This window comes from Muntiacus reevesi, chromosome 6 (genome assembly GCF_963930625.1).
Source record: "Muntiacus reevesi chromosome 6, mMunRee1.1, whole genome shotgun sequence".
NCBI lineage: Eukaryota > Metazoa > Chordata > Mammalia > Artiodactyla > Cervidae > Muntiacus > Muntiacus reevesi.
Genome location: NC_089254.1, coordinates 45,794,168 through 45,813,032, shown reverse-complemented (window position 1 = coordinate 45,813,032; position 18,865 = coordinate 45,794,168). Strand labels below are relative to the sequence as shown.

Below are 18,865 nucleotides of genomic sequence, written 5' to 3'. Positions count from 1 at the left end.
CAACACAGACCTTGTGGCCTGCAAAGCCTGCGAAATTTATTCTCTGGCACTTTATATCATCTGGCCCTGTATGTTAGACTGACCGCCATCTAAAGGTGGTAGAAATTTAGACTAAATATCTGATCCTGGTCTTCTAGATTTTTTGTGCTAATCTTTTAATTGGTTTCCTTTTTCTAGCAAATAAAATGCTGTTTGCATGTTACTACACGCCAGATCCTTTATTTCTATTAACTTCATTCTCTCTGTGGAAGACTGTCTTTACATGTACTGTATCTGGTCAGGGAACATGGCTTCAAGGATTGCTGAAACACTTGTGAGGTCAGACAGGAGAAATTCTTTGGCTTTATTCTATTGGCTTAAGTCTAGCAAAGACAAAACAGGGAGTGCTTTTAAGATTAGGAAAAGATTACAGATGGTAAAGATGCAACAAAAGCAAACACATGAGGTATTGGACAAAAGATATTCAAGAATAAGAACAACTGGTTGTTAATATAATTCATGACTAGAATGGCAGTTTCAGGGATTCCTTCTAGAACTTGTCTCATGGACAGCCATTTTTCAAGTATAGATTAATTTTTCTATTTATACACTTGCACTAAAGCCATTTTCTACATTTTTCTACTTTGAGTAGGATAAAATATACAACAAACGTGCTGATGAGAAATGCAGTGAGCTACCAGTCCTGTTAAAATCACATCAGTCTAAAAATCAGCTAAAACACTATGTGCTGCTTTCCCTATAGATTTCTCCCCTGAGAACATGAGGCCTCAGGCAGTGCAGTCACAGAAAGGGCACGCACGGCGGCCGAGAGAGACCCGGGTGCTGGGTCAGCCCACACTCATCTGCGAGACCTTCCAGGCTCGCATCACTTTTGTGTGCCTGAGAATTTTCATCTGTTAAAAGGGTGATGGGGCACTGAGGGAAGGCAGTATGCACGAATGTAAGGAGGTTTTTTTATAATCAAAACACCAACTAAACCAAAGTGATTCCTGTACGGTGTTTGGGGTTCTCATATACTCCTACTAGTCAATACAATTAAACAGCCGAGTGAATTTCTGAGGTGTTTCATTGATGAAAGCTGCTAACGGTACCAGAATCGTGACTGTGATTTACATGTGAGACCATTCTAAAACCAGAGTCCCCCTCCGGCCCTGGCTGGTGCAGCCCCACAGGTCACCAAGGTCTAAGGGATGAGGGGCTGAAGGAGTCACAGGGCACGCGGTACTGATGCATGAAGGTACCTCCCACGGCCCAGAGCAGGGAGCAGAGCCTCCACAGACAGGAGGGGGATTCCTGTGAAGCCTCTGAGGGGAAAACAGCGGGGCCCAGAGAAGCCAACGTAACCCAGCAAATGAGGCTGGGAGATGGTCCATGTTCTACACAAGGGGCAGAGGCTAAGGATTCCAAACACCTCATCAACACTTCCTCACTGCTTAACGGAAGGGGAGAAACGACGGCTCGGCTCAGGCTGCTCTCCTTTAACATTTTAGGAGTGTTACCCAAGTTTTGCTTAAAACACACTGTTCTTTGATGAAGTGAAACCCAACTTCAGTTTTCTGAAATTGTATTTTCAATATAAATACAAACCTTCTCACTTAAATAATTTCTCTGTAGAGTTTTTAACAGACAAACGGAATAATGCATAAATAACTTCTGGAAGGACACGCAAACTACTCACTCTGATGATGAGATGATGCTAAGGCAGTAGGAAGAGAGACTGACTTTTCACCTTAGGTCCCTCTGAATTTGAATTTTTTAAACCATGAGCATGCTTCACTTCATTAAGCAATAATAAAGGACACTTTTTAGAAAACATAATAACAGATTGAGTTACATGGATGCAATATCCCAGATGCTGTGTCACACTGCTGTTTTCATGTTAACAGGAGTATCCAATTCTGTGACAGGTGTAACTAGCCCTCAAGTTAACTTAACAAATGAGGAGGCTCCCAGTAAATGACTGAGATTTACTGATTCACCAAAAGTCAACAGTCATTCATACATTACATTATACCTCTTTCCTTGATCTAGCACAGTTTCATTGCACGAGTTCAAAGCAGCTTTATAGGCCCAGTTACATAGGAATAAGAATGACAGGCAATAGCAATTATTGTATGTTAATCCGTCAGTCATTATAACACACTGAGATTTTCACAAAAGGTTCATTACATTTCAGGAGCAAAGTTACACAAAACTTACCTATCAATTACATAAAAGTTGTCGCCATCATCACCTTGATCGATTACATGTTCCCCTTCTTTAACCAATTTTTCAAACATGGCATCTAATACTTGAGACATCTGCTCCTATTTTTCAAAAATAAAAGACATAATCTTTGGTATCTAGAACATGTTTTCTTAAAGAACCACAATTAGTTCTATATTTTTGTAAACAAGCTCAAAGAAATGGAAATATCATGACTGCCATTGAATCTTGTAAAAAAAACATACGGAAGAGTCCCCTCCTCATCACATACAAACCAGATGATTCACTCTCATATTCAGTACCTGAATAAAAGTAATTATAATTGGTCTATTTCAGAATCTTTGCAACGATCACCACTTTAATACAAAAGGAAACTAACCATCAAATCATCATATACCTTGTGAAATATAACCTTAGCAACCAAAATTATCAGGTTAATAAAGAACTATTGCAAATGCCTTTTAAAGATATCTAAACTTTAAAAAAACCTTTCCTATTTTAATCATCATTGTAATTTATAAATATTTAGCCAATTTAAACCCTGACACCAATGCTTCTTGGTTTAGCACCAAAAACAATATAGAACCAAAAAAAAAACAAACCAAAAGTAAAACCAAAAATGATTGTAGAAAACATTCCATCCATGTCTTTTATCACTAAGGTTCTCTTCAAGAAGCAACCATGTCCCTCCCTAGGACAGATGTATTAAAACTGAAGCCAGAGACATCAAACCTATCAGTCAACAACTATCTTGAAAGTTTGTTCTTCTAAAGTGTGCTTGACAAGGGTTAAGGATAAACCCTGGATAGTGAGAATAAACTAGAAGGCCAAAGAAATCTTTCTTCAGAACAAGTCCTGGGACAATTCAAAGGTCTTTGGGTAGTTAGAACAAATGCGTATGGAGGAACAGCGTGGTGATAGTAACAGAAAATTCAGAAGATGTAGGAAGGTTTTAAGTCACTCTCTATGGATATAAAAAGACAGCAACTCCAGCCTCCCAGGCCAAAATTAACTATTACTATAAACAAATTAAGGATCTGAAGATAGATTAGAGGGGGGGTGAAGATGCAAGTGGAAAACACAGGTTGAAGAAACAAAATATTCTGGATCAAAAGCACAAACAGACTACGTTGATTCTCTTCTTCTTGAGACCCCATTAATATTTCACAGGGACCATGAAGGTACGACTCCACAAAGATGAGAACAGGAAGAGGAAAACTGGAGGAGATTTCTAGAGCAAAGAGAAGTTACATGTGGGCAGAGAGAGGGTTCCGCCCAGAGATGGGCAGGGGGCCTGCAGCGTGGAGGGGCCGACCACCTGTTGGAGCACCAGAAGCTCCGGACTGGGAAACACCTGGCCTGCTCAGATTGGGACTGAGACACTGCTGAAAACAGAGGCATTGATTCCAAGTCCTCCAGGATCAAATGTCTGCATCCCGAACACAGAACACTAGCAACCAAGTATTAATCCCGACTCTTCCCAGACAAGAGATCAGAGTCAGGCTCTCAGGAGAAACTAAATAAATAAGACAGAACTAGAACAGTTACTGGGAAGACTGGTGCCCTGGAACAACGACCTTCACCTGCTTGGATGAGGGGTTCCTCCACGTGAACAGCTGGCTCCTGGCCACCCACCCAGCAGGACACTGATGGACAGGCCTGCCCTACTTACTCAGGGGTCCTCGGCAGCTTTGCAGAGCCCCTCTGGGAGCCTACAAGACTAAGATAAACAGCGGGATAACACCAATGAGCTAGAAAGCTCAAGAACAGTGATGAGCTTTCAGAAAGTTTTACTCTATATGCCCAGAGATGTTCAAGATGATGTCATAATCATGAGATGAAAAACAGGATGATTAGAAAAAGTGCAAGAGAAAATTGGGCAAGCTCAAAACTGAAAACATCATTATCAAATTTTTTTTCCTTTCAACTATTTTATCTTTTAGGTCAGTTTTAGGTTCACAGCAAAATGGAACAAAAAAGTATAAAGAATTGTCCTAAACCCGCTGCTTCCCCATGCCTCTCCTCTAGTAACATGCCCCAGAAGAGGGTACGCTTATTACAAGTGATAAACGTACAATGACATCAATATCACTCAAAGTCCACAGCTGACATCTGGGTTCACTCTTGGTGCTATACACTCAGTGATTTAAACAAAGATACCCACAAAGGTAAAAATGTACCCACCACTACAGAATCTTCTGTAAGTAAATAAAGAACTAAGAAGGTAAATTAAAATAAAAAACTTCAAAGAAAGTCGACAGATGAAAAGATAGGAGTCAGGAACAAAGTGATATCAGAGACAACAAATGAAAGAAAATAATTAGGACAGTAAGGAATGAATTCTCCGGTACCAAAGGATGTAAGTTTTCAGACTGAAAGGGCTCACTCACGGGCCAGCACCTCCACACTCACACGACAGCGTAGCTTTAGGACATTAAAGATCCAGAACCGACTGTAAGGCTTCCAGAGAAAGAGGAAGGAACTCTTAAAAATATAAAAAAATGTTCGACTTCTCTCAGAGGTATGCAAATTAAAATGGAAAGGAGACACTCTTTTTTACCTGTTAGATCCAGAAACATAAAAATGTTAGACTCTTGGAGATGGTGCGGGCAGGAGGAGTCCTCCTGAAGATGGTTGATGGAACAGGCCTCTAAGGAAGTGCTGGCAACAGTCAATAACATTTTGAAGGTGGTCCCTGTCACCTCATCATTCCTTGTCTAGGATGTTATTCTATGCACATTTTTGAAATGACATGTGCATTTTTCATTGCAAAATGTGCATCGTAGGAGCAAATAATTGAAAAAGCAAGTTTATCTGCAAGGCTCTGGATAAATAAGTTTGGTACATCCATACATCAGAAAGCTATGCAGCTAATAAAAAAAAGAACATGAGGCTTTTAAGATCCCTGTCTTTTACTGGAGTTGCTGACAAGCATGAGAACACTCAATGAAGGGCAACCAGAAGTCTGAAACGCTGCCCTAGGTGGAACTCCAGTGAACACTCCTGCTATCTGCTGTCACACTGATCATGTGCATGATTCCAGAGGCCAGGACTGGTATGGCTGGGTAGACGTTTCTGGAGATTTGGGAACAATGTGAAGACCTGCCTAAGGAGGAGAGCTGTCGAGCGGTGATGGAGCAAAGACATGAATTCCGTGCTCCTGTCAAGGCAGGCTCCCCACCTTATATATATGCTCTCAAAAGAGCTCAGTGTTTTTCAAACTGTTTACTGGAACCCAGGACTTTGTAGAGGTGCTTCAGGGATCAGTTCTATAAACAGTTCTTTTTTTAATCATTTTAAAAATATTGAAATACAGCTGATTTACAGTGTGGTGTTTGTTTTAGGTGTATAGCAAAGTGATTCAGGTATAAATATATATTTCAGATTTTTTTCCCTCATAGGTTATTACCAGATATTGACTATAGTTCCCTGTCCTATATAGTAGCTCCTTCTTGATTATCTGTTATATATAATAATGTGTACATGTTAACCCCAAACTCATCCTTAAAGTGTATTCTAACCATTAAATATTAAAACTAAAGTAAATGAACATGTTCAGATGGCTATATACATTAATACAAAATTTTTTATAAACTGAAATTTCATATAACATAAAATTAGCCATTTTAAAGTGAACATGTCAGTAGCCATAAAGTTGTACAACCACCATCTGTATCTAGTTCCCATCTGTATCTAGTTCCCAAACATTTTTATCACCCTGAAAGGAAACCCTGTGTCCATTAAGCAGTCAGTTCCCATTTTTTTCTCCTACTAGGCCCTGGCAACTACCAACCTGTTTTCTGTCTCTTTTGGACATTTCATATGATGGGGCTTTCTTTGTGGCTCAGACAGCAAAGAATTTGCCTGAAATGCAGGAGAACCCAGGTTTGATCCTTGGGTTGGGAAGATCCCCTGGAGGAGGGAATGGCTACCCACTCTGGTATTCTTGCCTGGAGAATTCCATGGACAGAGGAGCCTGGCAGGCTACAGTCCACAGGGTCACAAAGAGTCAGACACATACTGGAATCACACAGTATGTGACTTTTAGTGCCTGGTTTACCTTACTCATTATAAGGTTTTTGAAGTTCATCTATGTTGTAGCATACATCCTTGTTGTTTAGTCACTAAGTTATATCTGACTCTTTACAACCCCATGGACTGGTAGCCCTACCAGGCTCCTCTGTCCGTGGGATTTCCCAGGCAAGAATACTGGAGTGGGTTGCCATTTCCTTCTCCAGGGGATCTTCTTGACCAGGGATTGAACCCACATCTTCTTGTTGGCAGGTGGTTCTTTACCTCTGAGCCACCAGGGAAGCTTCATTCCTTTTCATGGATGAATAATATTCCACTTTATATATGTATATAAAGTGGAGTGTGATAAAAATACATATATGTATATATATGTAAAATTTGCTCTATGTATATATATGCGCACACACACACACCACAAATTACTTTTCCATTCATCTTCAATGGGCATTCGGGTTACTTCCACCTTTTGACAATTGTCAACAGTGTGACTATGAACAATCATATACAACTATTTGTTGGAACACCTTTTTCAGTTCTGGATTTAAACCTGGGAGTGAAACTGCTGAGTCATATGGTAATTCTGTGTTTAACTCTGAAAAGCCATCAACCTATTCTCCACAGTGCCTGAACTATTTTACTTTACCACCAGCAATGTACTAGGTTCTGATTTCTCCACATCGTCACCAACACCTGTTATTTCCCTTTTTTAAAAACTGATACCAAACTAGAGGGGGTGAAGTGGTATTTCATTGTGGTTCTGACCTGTATTTTCACTCCTGACTAACCATTTTAAGAATCTTTTCGTGTGCTTATTGGTCATTTGTATGTTATCTTTAGAGAAAAGTCTATTTAAGAACTCCACACATTTTTAAGTTAAACCTGTCTGTCTTTTTGTTGTTGAGTTACTAGTTCTTTCCATATTCTAGATATGAGGTCCTTATCATTTATATATGATACAAATACATACATACATATATATTTGTGGTGTATGTGTGTGTGTACACATGATTTGCAAATACTCCATTCTGTACATTGTCTTTTTACTTTAGTGCATGATGTCTTTTGATGTACAAAATTTGCTACCTTTATGAAGTCCAATTTATCTTTTTCTTTTCTTACTCTTGACTTCAGTGTCTAAGAAACACTGCTAACTTCAAGATCATGAAGACTTACCCTTGTGTCTTCTTCTAAGAGTTTCACAATTTCAGAGCTTACGTATAGCTCTTTGGTCCATTTTGAGTTAATTCTTCTACATGGTGTGAAGTAGGAGTCCTACCTTGTTCTTTTGCGTGTGGAAATCCAGTTGTCCTTTCACCATTTATTGAAAAGTCTATTCTTTCCCCAGTGAGTAATCTTGGCATTTTTGTTGAAATCAAATGACTACTGATGTATGGGTTTGTTTCTAGACTCTCAATTCTATTCCATTGTTCTATATGCCTATCTGTATGCCAGTAACACATTCTTTGGATTACTGTAGCTTTGTAGTAAATACTTTTTAAAATTTATTTATTTATTTTATTAAAGTATGGTTGATACACAATATTGGGTTAGTTTCAGGTGGTAGAGTAAAAGTTTTGACATTTGCAAGTGTGAGTCTTCCAACTTTGTTCTTTTTCAACATTATTTTTACTTCCTGTATGGGGCCCCTCTTGTAAGTACAATGCTAAAACATTAAACAATAGCAAAACATAATGTGTGTCCATAGTTTAGCTTTATACACATAAATGTTACCAATTTAAATTTTATAAATAATTTTTTAAAAGAATATGTAATCTCTGTAAATACAAATATACTGTTTAGTTAAAAAAAAAAAAAAAGAACCAGGCAGAATACTGTGTAGAGTTTGCTGCCACTAAAATTTTTTTAAAAAATTACCTGTATATACATAGCATAACCCTGGAAAAATACGCATCTTGGTGCTAAAAGAACTTGACTCCTAAGAAACTGGATTGCTGGGAAACAGGGATAGAAGGGAGATTCCCTTTCACTGACTACTTTTTGTTCCTTTGGAATTTTTGTAAATTATATATGCATATATTGTTGTTTTTGTTGTTTAGTCGCTAAGTCGTGTCCTACTCTTTGCAACCCCATAGACTGTAACCTGCCAGGCTCCTCTGTTCACGGGATTTCCCAGGCAAGAATACTGGAGTGGGTTCCCATTTCCTTCTTCAGGGGATCTTCCCGACCAAAGGATTGAACCCTGTCTCCCAAGTCTCCTGCATTGTCAGGCAGATTCTTTACCAATGAGCCACCAGGGAAGCTCATATAGGCATACTATTTAAATTTAATTAATTGAATTGCCAAACTCTCCATTTGAACCCAGAATGTAATATTGTATCTTTAAGTGAGTTAAGGAAAACTTTTGGAAGAAAGATGGTGGTCAGTTTGCAGGCAGTGGCTTTCATCCCCTTGCTGGGTCGCTGTGTGAGCTCTGGCACCTACTTGTGAAAGAGCAGCCAGGGCTGGAGATGAAGCCAACGGGTCTGTAAAACAGTGCTTTCTTGATGTGATGCTAATTGGCCCCACGGGACCGAATGAGCTCATCAATCCAGGCAACATATGGTCACCTATCAAAATTACAAAGTTTGATTAAATGGTTTACAAATATTTTATTTTTGCTTACTATTTATATTTCAACTTATTTAGAGCAGGTAGGGGGGAATATCAGCTTCATTGATTAGTTCTAGTCCTGGATGTTAAATGTAAAAAAGGATGAAATATAGTGCTATGTAATAATTTTTCATTATCTTGGAATTAGCTGCATTTTAAAATATTATGAAGCTTAAGAATTCATACATGGATGTATGAAAAAGTAATCCCTGCTAAAATACAGAACAATTATTTCTTTTAGAACTTCTCTGTGTGACAGGTGTCTGTTCTAGTCAATCAAGATGTAATTTCCCCATAATTATGCACAGAGTGCAAAGAATGTAGGAAATATTTAATATGCAGAGGCTTATCTCGGGGACTGACAGCTCCTGTAGGAAAACCACATCTTACTCGCCTACAGAATGCAAATTCAAGACTGAGCTCAGTAAAAGGGCCCTGACTCCCTTAAAAAATAACAATTTACTCTCCATTAATGAAAGAGCCTATCATATAGCATAGGACAATTATTTCAGTTTGCCTCACATTAGAAGTATTTCAGAAGAAAAATGGCCTACTGAGTTGAGCATTAAAATATTCATGAAAAGAATATCTTCAAAGAGATTAATAATTATAAATGCTGGGCTCAATGTATGAACATACAGAACTCCAAGAAAAAATGTCCTGAGGTCTAGGAGATGCTAGATTTTCAAGCTAAACAACACCTTTAAGAAAGTCAAATGAGATAGTGGATACAAAGCCACAACTGTGCTTCTTGCTGATTCGTAATTATGGCTTCCCCTTCCTCCTTCCAAGTTTTTCCTTTTCAGGGAAAGGCACCAGACACTGGGGGTCATCCAAGACTCTTTCTGTTAGGTCTCAATTCATTTGATCACCAGGGACCAACTTCTGTTCGTCCTGAGCACTTTATGAAACCATTACTTTCTCCCCTTCCTTAGTTGAGCCTGTTTCTTTTCCCCTTAACAACGCATGGATCGCTGTTTCCTCACTGAGCTCCATCCTTTTGTTCCTGACCTGTCCCTCTCACCTTTAATTCCACCCCTACACTGTCACCAGTGACCTTAGACACCCCTGACTGTTACTGTCGCTGCTTAAAATGCTGCTGCCTACACAGAGTGTGTGTCCACCGCTCCTGTGTGGCATGTGCACTGGTCCTTGCTGACGCAGCAGGTACATCTCAGCCCCCATCAGTGGGTGTCTTCCACTTCAGACTCCAGTGTTGACACTCTCCATTTTTTTCTTTCAACTGGCGATTTCTGACTCATTTTCTGAGGCTCAGTTCAGGTGTCTCTCTGGCTTCCTGGATCCTCAGGTGGGGCTGAGAAGCCCTCATCCTTCCCTAGCCCTGACCATATTACAGCATTTATCACATTTTACCAAATGGATTTTTATGTGTATTTGAATCCCTCACCAAGTATAAGTTCCAAGAGCACAAGAACTATGTCTAAGTATTTTTGTGGCATCCTACGCTTTATACAGGCCCTGGAACACAGTGGGTGGTCAAGGAATTGACCTGAAAGGAGCTGCTATATGATATGCAGATTATATAAGTGGAATATGTAATTCAATTTAAATGCATTTGGGTTATGGCAAATATATATATATGATAAAAACTAGAAATCTGCTTAAAAAATGAACTTAAACTCTTCAACCTTCTATGTTTGGGGATAAATTTCTTATTTCAAGTGGTTATTTTCTGAGAAAAATTAATTTTTACTTATTTATATTTGGTATTGTTCTTAGAAGGATTTCAGATAGTAGGGAAATAAATCAAGATGGTATGAGATCAAATTCAAAAAAAGATCTTTTGGAAATAACTATATAAATACATTTACTTCTTCCCGATAAAATATTCAACAATGGTAATTTATGAACTTGGTAATTTCATGAACTGACTTTTTCTTTTTTGTCCTTACAAACTGTGACCTTTATTTATTTATTTATTTTAAACTGTGACCTTTAAATATACACATATATATTTAAGACTGTCAACAGAGCAGTAAAATCTTTAAAAAGTCTAAAAAAAATCCTATGTTTATAAAAATAACCATTGTATTTAAGTAAAGATGCTCTCTGCTAGGATACACAGGAAAAGTTTTATTATTACTATTTAAAATGCAATCAAACTTTTCACAATACTTTGGAAGAATTAAAGCTCCAATGGTAAGAAAAATCAATTTACTTTAGAAGATGGAACAGAACAGGCAGCGTCCGAGGAAACTATCACTGGGAACTATTTCACTGATGCCTGTTATCACTGCTGAAGCATTAAAATACTGGTTGAAATGAATAGGAAAGTAAACAAACAAAATAGCATCTGGTAGTACCAAAACGCTGCCCTAGAGTGTCTTCACACTGGGTTCTAGTCCTTCCTACTCGAAGTGTGGCCGTGAGAGGGGTGCTCTGCTCTCACCTGGGAGCCTGTGAGAAATACACACTCAGGCCCCACCTCCGATCTACTCACCAGAATCTGCATTTTAAACAAGAGCCTCTGATGACGGATAGGCATATTCAAGTTTGAGAAACTGTTTTTGGTGACCCTGAAATTTTCCCATGCCAAGTTCCGGCCTGAAAATAGAATTCTCCTTGCTGAAGCCTACCCCTAAGGATAAAACTAAGGGTTAATTTCGCTGTCTTCTGTGTCTATCTGAAACAAAATTCAATACTAAATTGATTAATTCCAATACCAAAATTACCATCTTAGACACACACACAGACAATGTTGTATCTTTTCACTAACAACTATTTGAATTCATTTTGGTGAAAGATCACTAGAGATCATAGTTTCCATGTCCTTTGTTTCATAGACTCATTATCATTCTAGATAAAAGAAATCTAAGATTATCAAGAAGCCCATCAAAATATTTCAGTCCCTTATTCTACTATTTAATACTACCAGGAAATTTTTCCACTCATAAGCTAAATTCCTACACTTTCTATCTTAATTCCATTTCTTATTCTTCCATTATTAGTTACCAGCAACCCCATTCTTTACAGCTTTAGTTTAGGTGATAATTCTGGAGGACCTGGATCAAAGTGGACAAAACTTGAACTATGTGGTCCTAAAATAAAGTCTCCAAAGTTACAAAATGTAATCTGTGATCCTAGTGGATATAACATAAACATAACTAGTATCAAAAACCAGGAGCTTTAAAAAGTAATTTCAGGGTATAATATGACCCAGCATAGAAGACTTGGTATAATGCAGCATGAAATGTATTATAAAGTATTCTTTATAAAAACGGCCTTCATGGGATGGGGAGGGAGGTGGGAGGCGGGATCAGGATGGGGAACACATGTGAATCCATGGCTGATTCATGTCAATGTATGGCAAAAACCACTACAATATTGTAAAGTAATTAGCCTACAACTAATAAAAATAAATGAAAAAAATAAATAAATTTTTAAAAAATGGCCTTCTAAAACTTCATCTTTAAGAGTGGGTTTTGATTTAATGTTTTCTTCTCTCAGGCATCAATCTGAAAACTATTAAGATGTTCAGTCTGACCAAAAACAGAACTGAAATAAGTTATAAAAGTTGACTCAGGTTTCACATGAGGACATGGTAGCAAGGGTTCTTTCCCAAATGACCATACAGCAATGAATAAGCATAATCTGCAATGAAGGAAGCAGGGCATTGAGGTCAGGGTGCAGGGCAAAGTCTGAATAGCATGATCACTCGTTCTGAGAGAGGGGTTTCTAGAAATACATCCCAAACCAAAGATGAGAGATTTCAAAACTTTTATGAAGAAAAAAAAAAAATCCTTCTACTTTTAAAATCAAGTAGAAGTTTACTTTTAAAATATGTATGATATCAAAGTCATACATTAAAATATAATACTGGCTGCTGAGAGAGGCACTCCCCCATGGGCCCTGCATACCCCTACTGAGTGGACGAAGAATGCAGTCGTGGCCTCTCTTCATCCAGGCCACTCCTCAGGGCTTTGTCTGCAGTAACCCTTGATGGATGAGCCGGTGCCTTCTTCTGACACACAGCAGGCACTCACACTTGCTCTGACAGCAGCGACCCCTCAGCAACCAGAACACAACCCAATGCACACGCAGGCATCCATGGTGGGGCCTTTACATTGCCCTGGGTGATGTCAGCTTGTAAAGAGGGTGAAATTCAAGACCCTGCACAGTTCTTCATATGGACACTGAAAAAAATCATCTCTATTATTGAGATTTATCTTACCGGATCCAGGTTCTTAAATAGCAGGATATCTTTGCAAGCCTCTTGCAATCGATTTCTTTGATCGTCAGTTTTGGGATGTATAATCTATAAGAACACCAAATCCACAATTAGACTATTCCCCTTACTCATAACAGATAAAATTTCCTAGCAGGTCATTAGAAGGAAAAATGGTTACGGCTGAGGTTCACTTTAGGTGACTAGACATTAACTACCAGCCTGCTAATAGGGGAAAGTAATACAATTTGTCTCAGGGAGGTGGTGGACATTAATTAACACAGCACTTGAATGTTTTTCAAAGACGTGTTTCCCCCAGGTTAGCAGGTTCATTCTGTAAAGGTCTGGACTGGCTAATCACTAAAGACTCTGAAGGTCCAGCGGGAACATAAAAAAGAACTAAGTGTTCTAACAGTTATGTTGAAAATCTACAGACCGTCTTTATTCTGTTTGCGTGCTAGGTCCCCTCAGGTGTATCCGACTCTTTGCGACCTCACCTGGAAGCCCATCAAAATCCTTTAGTCCCTATTCTACTATTTAATACTACCATGAAATTTTTCCACTAATAGTCTGCCAGGCTCCTGTGTTCACAGGATTCTCCAGGCAAGAAGAGTGAAGTGGATTACCGTGCCCTCCTCCAGGGGATCTTCCCGACCCAGGGATCAAACCCTTATCTCATGTCTCCCACATTTGCAGGCAGATTCTTTGCAACAAGCACCACCTGGGAAGCCCTTATGCTATGTAACACTCTTTGAATATTCTTTAATACTGTTTCATACTTTTTACCACTAAACTTAATGCTCTTTCAGAATGTAGCCCCTTTCTTCAAAACTTGATAAAATCTCTAGATGTGAGTAAATTCTTACCTGTATATTAGATATTAAATGCATTTTTATGCATAACACATGTAACCGAGCCCACAGGGAGTGGTTTTCCACAGGGAGCAAGCAATCATGTACTGTCACATCAGGAGACTATGGATTTGAGGGAAAATGAATCTAACACTCCCGGTGAGCTCCTTTGAGAACGAGCTCAAAGAAGACCACTGCACCAGATGCTCAAACGTTCAACCTGGAGGGTGAAGGCCAAGAGGATGCCCTCTGTAAGTGAGCTGGCCAGCTCTTCAGGGTCCCTTCTGACCACCAGAAGGCTCAACTGACTTGGACCCAAAGGCCCATTCTTTTGTGAACATGGGTACCATATAACTATAAAATGGGGTAACGAGGCAAGACACGGTCCTAAAAGCAGAAGACACCTAGTGGGTCTCCTGGAGACCCATGCATCACCTTTTCCTACTCTAATGTCACACACACAGTGACGGAGGACGTGATGATGAGCAGGGGCCCCACCATCGGAACAACCAGGATCAGCTGGGGCTTAGCTTTGTGTCCATGACTATATCAGAACTCACAATGGGAAATTAGAATCAGCATTTCAAACCCACCTCAGATGGCTAAAAGCGAGAGGCCCAAGAAGAACTGAGGAAAGGTACAGCATGTGTGTACTATTTATGTGTGTGCTGTTCACATACTATTAGCCAGTGAGAGAGGGAAGCTGTTGCAGATTTTTCTTTAAAAGGGTAAGGGACATGCAAACTAGTATTTCCTATCTAACCAATATTCACATCAAACTAGATTCTATTATGGCATGTGGACCTAGAAAAAGCAGATCCTGCTGCCTAAGAACTCACTGCTATTTAAGAATCTTAAAAAATTTGGATATGAACTAAATCATGCCAACCAAAATTCGTATCTACCTACGTCAAATAGGGATGATTTTAACACAATCAAACAGAATAAAACAAAAAGTTATTTCTCACTTCACAAAAACCATCTGGAACTTCAAACTGAAGTGATCATAAATGTTTGCCTACTGAGAAACTCTCTCCTCAGAGAGAAAAGGTTGGGGATACCATGTCACAGATGTTGAAAATAATGTTTTGAGCCCAAGATGGAGCCACTCCTGCCCAGGGTGCCACAACAGCAAAGCAAAGCCTAGATCACTCCCACGTCTCTAGAAGTGCTCCACTTTGCCAGCAATACAGCATATCCAGTCAGCCGATCCCCAGAGGCCAAGCCAAATCTGGGCTCTATGCTCACTTCCTTGTTCCTCATTCACTTTCTGTTTTTCTCTTCCTTGTTCCTTATTCTTTATCCTCTAAAAGTTCCCTGACCTCCACCCCATTTTGTAGTTCTCTGGACGCTTGGGAATGGAGACTGCCTGCTTCATGCAGCATTAAATAAAATTTATGTCACCTAAACTGTCTTCTTTAATCATTTTCAACACCATATTGCACCTGATTTACTTTTGTCATCAATTTAAGTCTTTCTCCCCCAACCCATTCGCTTTGTATGAACACCTCACACAAAAACCCATCTTCTTCTTCTCTCTCTCCTGCTACTTCTCTTAAGAATTCATAGTTCCAAATTCTGTTTCTCCATCCTGCCGCCACTGCTACTGCGTACTGCTCTCCTGTCTGCTTTCTTTTTTCCCCTCTCTTCCTTCTGCCTGCCATCACTCGTCAGGGTCTTTTATTTATCATAGTCGCCCCTCACCCTCAACCTCTGCCATTAAAATTCCTGCTCTACATCCTGAAAAGCAAACAGTCAGAAATCAGGTGAATCTTTGAAGCTCTGCCCTCCCTGCCCTGAACCAACTGTTCAGATGCTCTCCTCCTCCTACAGACTCATTTCCTTCTGTTGGGTTTGGTGGGATCTGACATCTGAGATCTCCATCTGGACAATTAAGGTCTTCAGCAATGTGCCCAAGCGTGATTTCTACTAGGGGCAATTTTGTTTTTCATTATTTATTTCTGATTTCAAGATAAAAATCTTTTTGTTCAAACAAATATTGATGTGGCATTTACCATGTGCCAGGCACTGTTTTAAGGGCTTCACAAATATTAATTCGCTTTATTCTAGTAATAGGCAGTGTACATGGCACAGTGGTAAAGAATCTGCCTGCCAATGCAGGAGACCCAAGAGACATGGGTTTAATACTTGGGTCGGGAAGATTTCCTGGGGTAGAAAGTGGCAACCCGCTCCAGGATTCTTGCCTGGAAAATTCCATGAACAGAGGCGCCTGGCAGGCTATAGTCCATAGGGTCACATTCCATTGGATACAACTGAGCGCGCGCACACATACATCACAGTAACAGGCCCCAGGAAGCAGGTGACTGCTCAGAGAAATGAGTCAGAGAAAGACAAACGCTGCATGACCTCTCAAAAGGAGAAACGTAAGAAAATTAACTTGCCCAGGCAACTTCTTCAATGTGACACGGTTCAGAAGTTGTAGTGCTGGGATTCACCCCAGGCAGGCTAGCCACAGAGTTCTTACTATCAGCCGAGGTCAGCACACCAATGCCTGAAGGTCAAATTTCTTTCTGTGTGATCCCTACACTGAGAACGATTTTTTTAATGACTGTGGGAGGATAATCAAAAGAATGTTTCCTAACATATGAAAATTATAAGAAATTCAAATGTCCACAAGTAAAGTTTCACGGGTCACAGTCACATGTGTTCATTTATGTATTGTCTATGGCTGCTTCTAAGCTGTAACAGCAGAGCTGAAGAGCTGTGACAGAAACGGAACGGCCCCCAAAGCATGAAGTATTTATTATTTGCAAATAGAATTCCCAGGAAAAAAAACTTTACAGGAAAAGTTTGTCAACTACTGCTATAAACCTCTGCTGTCTTTCAATTAAAAAAAAAAAAACAGAAGAAACAATAAGACTGACTGACACGTTTTCTTTAAAGAAAACACTGTGCATCTATTTTGTTAAGCAAGGGAGGTCTGTACAAGATGTTTTCATATCTGTCCAGTATGTTCTCCACACAGAGCTGAAAGTAATCTTTTAGACGTTTAAATCAGAACACCCCATTCTCCAGAGCAAACCCTCGGTAGAGGCCATCACATTCCCACCTCCTCCTCGGCCTTCACCTCAGCCACACCAGCCCTCACTCAGAGCCTCCAACTCTTCCCACTCTGACGGGCTTGGGTTAACCCAAAATGCACTCCCAGACTTTTGGCAAGATTCTCTCTGCATTCATCCTGTGGTTTCACTTCAAGGAGCCCTTCTCCCACTATTCTGTTTCATTTCGGACCTAGTTGATCTGGGGGGTTTGGTTTTAATTCCTATACCCTATCACACTGTCCTTTCAACAGTTCATATTTTGTGACTGCTAATTTGCTAGCTTTCTGTTAGCTTCTGTTATTAGACTCTGAGCTCCAAGACGGCAAGGGCTTGTCCACCACGTTCACCACTGTATACTTAGCATTCGACCAGATAGATATGCAGAAAGCACTCCCAAAACATTTCATGAAGTACAAAATGAAGAAGTACTCCACTCTTAAATTTACTAGCTCTTCTCTGCCCATTTCTACATGGTAGATGTACATAGCCCTTACATTTTCATTTATTAAATGTATTCCAAGTAAAATCTAATTTGTTATTTTCCAAAGTCAATCTTAAGAACTTAAATTTTCTTTGAATACATATTATTTTATAAAAAAAAATAAATACCTATTTACACAACTCTGAGATTACAGGTTTTTGTTGTTGCTTAGTCACTAAGTTGTATCTGACTCTTCATGACCCTACAGACTGTTGCCTGCCAGGCTCCTCTGTCCATGGGATTCTCTAGGTAAGAATACTGGAGTGGGTTGCCATTTCCTTCCTTCAGGGGATCTCTCAGACACAGGGATCAAACTTATGTCTCCTGCTTGGCAGGCAGATTTTTTTTTTTTTTTTACCATTGACCCACCAGGGAAGTCCAATAAAATAAACACAGTCTTTGAAATAAGACAAAATGTCCAAATGAAAAGTGAATTTATCAAAATGCACTGTATGTTTTCCTTATGGACATTTTCTAAAGCCAATTAACTTTGAAATCTGTAACAATCATTTCTAAAGGCTATGGTACAAACTGCCTTATAGTGTCTATTGCTAAGAGAAAAGTTGTAAAGCTTTTAGCAACATGTTTAGAGAAGAGTCAACTTAATGAAAACCCCAAGACACTTTATTATAATGATTAATCATTAATTAATTAATTACCAAAAATCTACTAAAGTAACGTCAAAGTTGTGTCACAGGCACAACTTGGGTTGAATGTGCAACCCGCAAAGATGCCTCCTTCACAAGGAACTGCCCTTATCTATCTATTTATATACCTTTCAAAAAATTATAAAAATTTTATTATAAAAAATTATTTTTAAAAAGTTGTATTAGTTTCAGATATAAAGCAATTGTTATATATATATGCATATATATTTATGTTTTTCAGATTTTTTTCCATTATAGGTTATTACAAATATTGAATATAGTTCACTGTGCTATGTTGGTTATTGTTCTTTACCTATTTTATAAATACATATATATATAGTAGTGTGTGTATGTTAATCCCAAACACCTAATTTCTCTCTCCCCCAACTCCCACTATCTACTACAGTAGCCATAAATTTGTTTTCTATGCCTATGAGTCTATTTCTGTTTTGTAAATAAGTTGGCTTATACAATTTTTTAAGATTTCACATATAAGTAATGTCATATGATATCTGTCTTTGTCTTACTTCACTCAGTATAACAATTTCTAGGTTTATCTATGTTGCTACAGATGGCATTACTCCATTCTTTTTATGGCTGAGTAGTATTCTACTGTATATATTTACCACATCTTTCTCCATTCATCTGTTGATGGACATGTAGGTTGTTTCCAAGTCTTGGCTGTTACATAAATGGTGCTGCTATGAGCCCCAGGGTGCATGCATCTTTTTGAATTAAAGTTTTCTCTGGATGTATGCCCAGGAGTGGGATTGTAGGATACCCTCATTTAT

The 18,865-nt window shown here is 39.0% G+C and overlaps 1 protein-coding gene across 1 annotated transcript in view; it reads right to left on the bottom strand.

The window, feature by feature from the left end:
• Nucleotides 1-18,865, bottom strand: part of PRKAR2B (protein kinase cAMP-dependent type II regulatory subunit beta) — a 103,135-nt gene that overhangs the window by 14,457 nt on the left and 69,813 nt on the right. The window contains exons 4-5 of the mRNA XM_065939840.1: nt 13,040-13,123; nt 2,200-2,306 (exon numbers count right to left, since the gene is read on the bottom strand). Of these exons, the coding sequence (XP_065795912.1) occupies nt 2,200-2,306; nt 13,040-13,123 (191 nt within the window). The remainder of the gene's footprint in view (nt 1-2,199; nt 2,307-13,039; nt 13,124-18,865) is intronic.